Below are 6,110 nucleotides of genomic sequence, written 5' to 3'. Positions count from 1 at the left end.
GGGGTTCAACTTGGGTTGGGAGGTGGGTGTATGGGAGGAAGAAGATATGGTGCCGGACATTAAAGATAAACAGTAGAAGGATGGGAACCATTGGATTATCATCATGTGACTAGGATAGATCGATTGAAACTTTTTTTGTTCTCAATCACCTAATGAAATAGGTGCTCTTAGTTTATTTTTTGGTAGGAAAGTAGAAATATTGTGTTAGGTCTGAGCCTTTTGGGTTAGTTAAGGGGATGCATATTCAGGTGATGACGTGATGTACTGAAGTCATCACTTGCAGCACTAAGCAAGCAAACGTATTGCAGACTGGGAAATGAAGCATGTTCTCTGAAGGTTCATCGAAGTATTCTGTCTATCCATTTGACAAATCACTTGGTCAAATTCAAAAAAAAAATTTGAGACATTCAAATTCAATGAATAAGACAAACTAGATGGACAAAGCCCAATAGTAGTACCAACCCGGCCTGGATCATCAATAGGCCTCTAATCAAACCTAGCCATGCATTCACAGTTATTAGATTGAAATATATGCCACACAAACCGAACGACCTATATACTCTCGGGTTGCAGTCAGATCCTACATATTAGGAGGTCATGTACAACAGAACTCCAACAGAATCTAGCAAGGTAACATACAGCAGGAAAACTAATGCCCAGGATCTAGACGTCAACATTCACCATATCCAGTACCACAGGTCGCCAACGCAGCGCCGCCTCGGTGCAGATGCGGCGGCGAGGCATGGGAATGGCCAAGTCGGGGAACCGCAGGACGAGGTCCTCGCCGCCGGCCACCGCCCTCGCCTCCGCAATCACCACGTCCTCCTCATCCTCCACAAACCTTGAAGAAACCGCCTCGCCGTACTTCCTACCTCAGCTGATCCCATTGACCGCGAGCCGCCTGACGACCCTCGAGGACTTCTTCGCCCTACGTGCCGCCTGCCGCGCCTACCGGGCTCACCTCCCGCTGTCATCGTCCAACCTCGCCTCGCAGGGTCCGCTCCTCCTCGTCCCCCACAAGACCTCTGCCTCGGAAGCGCTCTTCCACGTCCCCCTCCGCCGCATCCTCCGCTTCCGCCTCCCGCGCACCCCCCTGGCCCATGGACGCCGCAGCCCCACCTGCTTCAGCCGTCTCTTCACCCCCCAAGACCTCAGCCTCACCTGCTTCCACTCCTTCGGCTGCCGCGTCGCCATACAACGCATGAGCGCCAACGCCAGCCGCCCCGAGATCCGCATCCGCCACCTCCTCACAGGTGAGCGAGCCCGCCTGCCCGATCCCCCTGAATGCGTTGGAGGTGTTCTCTTTTCCGACGACCTAATCCTCGCCTTCACGCCATGGCACCGGGACATCTACTACTGCCGCATTGGGGATGCTCAGTGGCAAGCGGCGCGGTGCGACGAATGCTACCACGTTTACAGTCTGATGTTCGTGAAAGGCACCCTCTACGCATTGATTTATCCAAATTATCGTCTTGCTGTTGTCGAGCTTGACAAGAATTATGTGGTATTGTCGTTTCTTGGTGATGAACTTAGCCCACAGACAGTTCCAAAAAGTTCGGTGGCCTGGCTCGCAGAGTGTCAGGGTGAGCTAATGCTAATTATCGAAATCAGGTTGTATCGTGTTTTCCAGTGGGGATCCGGGGAAAGGAAGTGGGCGAGGACACATAGCCTTGGTGGTTGCAGCTTGTTCTTTAATATGCATGAGTTCGCTGGTTGCCTTGGTCCAGATCATCCGGGAGTTCGAAGAGACTGCTTGTACTTTACTGGAAGCCTTGGGAACTGGAGCGAGTATTCTCTGGTTGATAGATCTTTGCATGAAATTATTGCTGACTACCCAGGGCAAGCAGTACGGAAGGATTTTGTGCCACTGGCTTGGGTCCTTCCAAGCATTTGTTGATGCAGTACAATGTCTATAAGAACTGCCTGGAAGTTCTCAAGGTACATTTGCTCCCCTGTGACTCTTGTTAATGGACTAGTTCTGCTTTTTTATATTTGTTAATCAAAATACTCAAGGGGCTTTTTAGCAACAAATGTATTTGAAGTTGTGTATGAATGGATATCCCGCTTACAATCTTTTTCAAATAGTTGACAGTAATGCTTATCAAATTAGTCTTGAGTATGGTTTGCTTATTCTGTAATTGATGACAGCAACATCTAATGAAAAGGATATTTAGGGAACGAATGGAGTCCATCGCTTCCCTTATTAATAGAACCCCATACATACTGCTGAGGCAGATTGCAATCTAATTAATTTTCTCATTGGGATTGCGTAGAAAGGCTTGGGTAGTGTGTGGCGCTTCCTTCACTCCTGCAATGAGCGGGAGCTAGAATTTCCCTCAACAATTCGGTGGTGCGGAGGGAAGAAAAGGTCGATACAAACTAATAACCAATATGCACAGCCCTTCCCCTTACAGTGTTATTGTCTCTATCTATTTATCTTGAGCACATCAGGGATATGACGCCGCAGAAAACAATGGCATGCACAGAGGTAGTCTTACACTGCATCGAGGTTGCCAAACCCATTCAGAGGGCCAAACTATGGAGTTCACATTATGCCTATAACATAAGTGTGTGATATTAGTAAGGATTTCTAAGAGACGGATTCTATTTGTGAAGCTCGTGAGCCCAATGTAGATGCCCATTGTTTAGCTAAGTCATCGCCGCCTCAGAACTTTACTCTTTGTATTTGGACAAGAGAAGTTGGAAGGTTGATTAGAAGTGCATCTTTTACTGGTGGAAAGAAGCCATTGGTTACATTGTTTTTATATAATTTGTTGTGCCTAGATATGTTTGGAGGATTGTTGCTGTTGCTCTGGATGTTGGATGAATTACCCTGTACCCTGCTAAACCTACTACTGTTATTTCTGTGATGTTCACATGTGCTGTGTTCTTGGTCTGCCTTGCAGAAGAGAAATTAATCTGGGAAGGTCGCTTCGGGGTCGCCGATTCAGTATGCTTTGCGGTCTGTAGCCTGATGAAGAGAACCATGGCTCTTTTGGCAGGCTGGTAGTCGTTTCCTCTCGTTTTTCTGTACACACGCTTTGTGTGTAAACAAAATAACTCTGTGTTGAACTGTTGATCAACTTCTATGTTAGCAAATGGTGCGATGGGCATTATTTTGATCTACTAATAAATGGGCCCAAAGATTATTCCACTGACATGATACTAGAGAAGGTCTAAAATACTCTAGACTTCCCTGCAGGAAGAAAAATCATTCATAGTGCCAAATGTCAACACATATAGTTAGTGCATTCATCTGCAAGAAAATCATTCGACTAGAACATCTCTCGCGTGGTTACTAGTACTCTCTCTTTCCGAAAAAGCGATTTTTCGTCAAAAGAGACCACATATCGAATTGGAATGGCAAAAAAGACCATCTCTGAATCAGATCAACAAAAGAGACCCCTTCGTCATGGCACCTGCCGCCCCGACGTGAGGCGGCCGGCCCCGCCGCCACGCTGCCAGGTGGCTAGTCGCTCACTACGGGATTCCAGGCCGGCGACGGAACGGCGCCGAGCTCGTGGGCCCGGCCACCATCGTATGAGGCGGCCGCACTGCTGCTGCGCGACAGCGCTGCTGCCGCACGCGACGAAGGGCTGGGCCCCGCCGCCACGCCCTGTGGCGGCCGCACTGCCGCTACTGCACGCGGGCCGATCGGTGCAACCCCACGACGGTCTGTGTGGGCGTGTAGACGTACCGTGCATGTCGAGACGTCGCTAGCATGGCTAGCTAGAGCAACGGGATGCTACAGTCACGCGTATAAATTTATTGTATTGTTGATCTCTGTACAGGACTGCACCGCATTGACCATGCATGCCGCTCCATACGGGCGAATCGAACACTGTGTCCATTGAGGACGACGCATCACGTCATGGGATAAACATACGTATACTATTGGGGCCGAAATCACTGTTCTGACCTTGTTAGAGTTTTTAGTCACAAACTGAACCCGACGTAAAAGTATTTCACGATTTGACATTTTTAGAAACACCAAGGCCCGCGGTGTTTCTGGTCAACATCGAAACACCGAACCAGCTAGCGTTTCTGGGAAACAAAATAAACGCCGAGGCAGCTAGCGTTTCTGCCCTGGCCCATGGTCAGCCCGAACCCACTGATTTCGCTGACGTGGCATGTCAGAAACGCCAATGTCCCCGGCGTTTCTACCCTGTATGAAGTAATGCGCGCGGGGCCACGGGGGCCTGACCTAGCCCATCTTAGCCCCGCTCGGGCAGTTCGTCTAGCGAGGAACTGGCGGCCGCCCCTCCCCTCTTCTTCACCAAATCCCCCCCCCCCCCCCCAAATCTTCCTTTTTGACCATCAAGACGAGTAGATCGGAGCATCCCCGAGTTGCTTGAGGTATTCTCTTCCCAATCCTCCATTTATATTCAGTTAAGATTGGCTTATGTAGATGTATTTTTTCAAACATGGTGGAACCCTAAGACGAGTTATTAGTGATTTGTTTGATGAATATTTAGTTAGATTATGTTTAGAAAGAAGACAAGTACTCTTTGTGTTGAAGTATTCTTAGTGAACTTGTGTAGTATTGTATTTAGAGATAGACCATTATTTTGGATTAGGTTGAAACTATTATTTGTTTATAAATAGGTTGAAAACAATTGGTGTTGGTAATGTGGTTCGTGATTTGTATCTTTGGGATAAATTGTAGTAGTTTCTCTCACGATTTTGTAAAAGATGTGGTCATAATTTAAAGCATACTCCCTCCGTCCCAAAATAAGTGACTCAACTTTATACTAGCTTTAGTACAAAGTTAGTACAAACTTGAGTCACTTATTTTGGGACGGAGGGAGTATATCATAAGGAATCCATTGACCTTATTTTGTAGGATGTTTGAGCCGGATAAATATCCCGGTCTTGATGATTATTACGAGGAGAAGCATCCTGCTGTGCTAATGGAAAGAGGGGTGGTAATTATGTATCTACATGGTTGATTCTCATATTGTCAGTAGTTTAGAGAAGTATATAAATTGTGCATGTGTTTTTTGTAGGTTCCTCCAATACTTCGGTTGAGAGGCCACAACCCATGTGACTCCCTGAAGTATGACCGTCGCTACGAGCCTTATTTTAGAAGAATGGATCTTCTCCAGTTTGTGCTCAACTTTAAAGGCACACCACCATGGCTGAACTCGACGGTCATTACCGCCCTTACGGACCGTTGGAGGCCGGAGACGCACTCTTTTCACCTTGCTCTTGGTGAGATGACCGTCACTTTGGAGGATATTGCGATGATCTCCGGGCTTCCGATCGAGGGCAGGGCTCTTATCGGGAAGGTGAAGTCTGAGGGGTGGCGACAAAGGGTTGCAGGTTTGGTTGGTGTTGAACCTCCCCCGTGGATTCATGAAACAAAGAAGGATCCTAGGCCATCCGGTGTTTTGTTCTCGTGGCTACAGGAACATTTTTACGAGTGCACAGAGAATGCCAGTCCGGCTGTTGTGGAGAGGTACGCCAGGGCTTACTTATGGAATCTTTTGACCCAAGTGGTGTTTCCTGACGGCACGGGAGACACGACCTCGTGGATGTTCTTGGACCCTCTTCGTAACTGGGATGTTAAGTGGAGTTGGGGGTCGGCGGCACTAGCCTTCTTGTACCATCAGCTAATGCTAATATGATGCATTCTCATTATATGAAAGAGATTTTTGCATGTGATTGTTTAATGTGTGTACAAATGTGCAGTTGGACGGAGCATGTATGAGGAGTAAGCCAAAATCTTGTCTTGGTGGTTTCGTTTGGGCCCTACAGATTTGGATGTGGGAGCGTATCCATGTGGGCCGTAACTTCACCATTGCTCTGGAAGAACCTTGGGAGTGGCCTTATGACGGGGATGAGGAGCGGTATCCCACTATCACATACACGTGGGCTACTGTCCAAGTGTCGAGTATCGCCCCCATGGGGCGGTACAAGGCATACATAAGCGAGCTTGACATGCTTACTTACAACCAGGTAATTATCAAATGCCTTGCCATCATTATAGCTTTTTTTGTTGTGCATGAGCGAGTGACATGTTGTGATGTATGTTAATTGGAGGCCGTACATGGTACTTAGGCAGTTCCCTTTGAGCAATATGTGCCTTCGTGACCAACATCTTTGGCGTG

At 47.8% G+C, this 6,110-nt stretch overlaps 1 protein-coding gene across 1 annotated transcript; it reads left to right on the top strand.

Moving 5' to 3' along the window:
- The first annotated feature begins 748 nt into the window (after positions 1 to 748).
- Positions 749 to 5,710, top strand: LOC109784142 (uncharacterized). Its single transcript, XM_020342737.1, has 3 exons — positions 749 to 1,846; positions 5,007 to 5,458; positions 5,692 to 5,710. The coding sequence occupies exons 1-3, from the start codon at positions 749 to 751 to the stop codon at positions 5,708 to 5,710; spliced, it is 1,569 nt and encodes a 522-aa protein (XP_020198326.1).
- Positions 5,711 to 6,110: the final 400 nt, after the last annotated feature.

This window comes from Aegilops tauschii, chromosome 3 (assembly GCF_002575655.3).
Source record: "Aegilops tauschii subsp. strangulata cultivar AL8/78 chromosome 3, Aet v6.0, whole genome shotgun sequence".
In the NCBI taxonomy this organism is placed as follows: domain Eukaryota; kingdom Viridiplantae; phylum Streptophyta; class Magnoliopsida; order Poales; family Poaceae; genus Aegilops; species Aegilops tauschii.
Note: the sequence above shows the minus strand (reverse complement) of the source record. Positions and strands in the feature narration are given on the sequence as shown.

Bases quoted from the DNA above. Each gene is read 5' to 3' on its own strand.
- LOC109784142 (XM_020342737.1), top strand. From the start codon at position 749: ATGGCCAAGTCGGGGAACCGCAGGACGAGGTCCTCGCCGCCGGCCACC. The intron at 1,847-5,006 runs GTACGGAAGGAT...TGTTTTTTGTAG, and splicing joins CTGACTACCCAGGGCAAGCA to GTTCCTCCAATACTTCGGTT.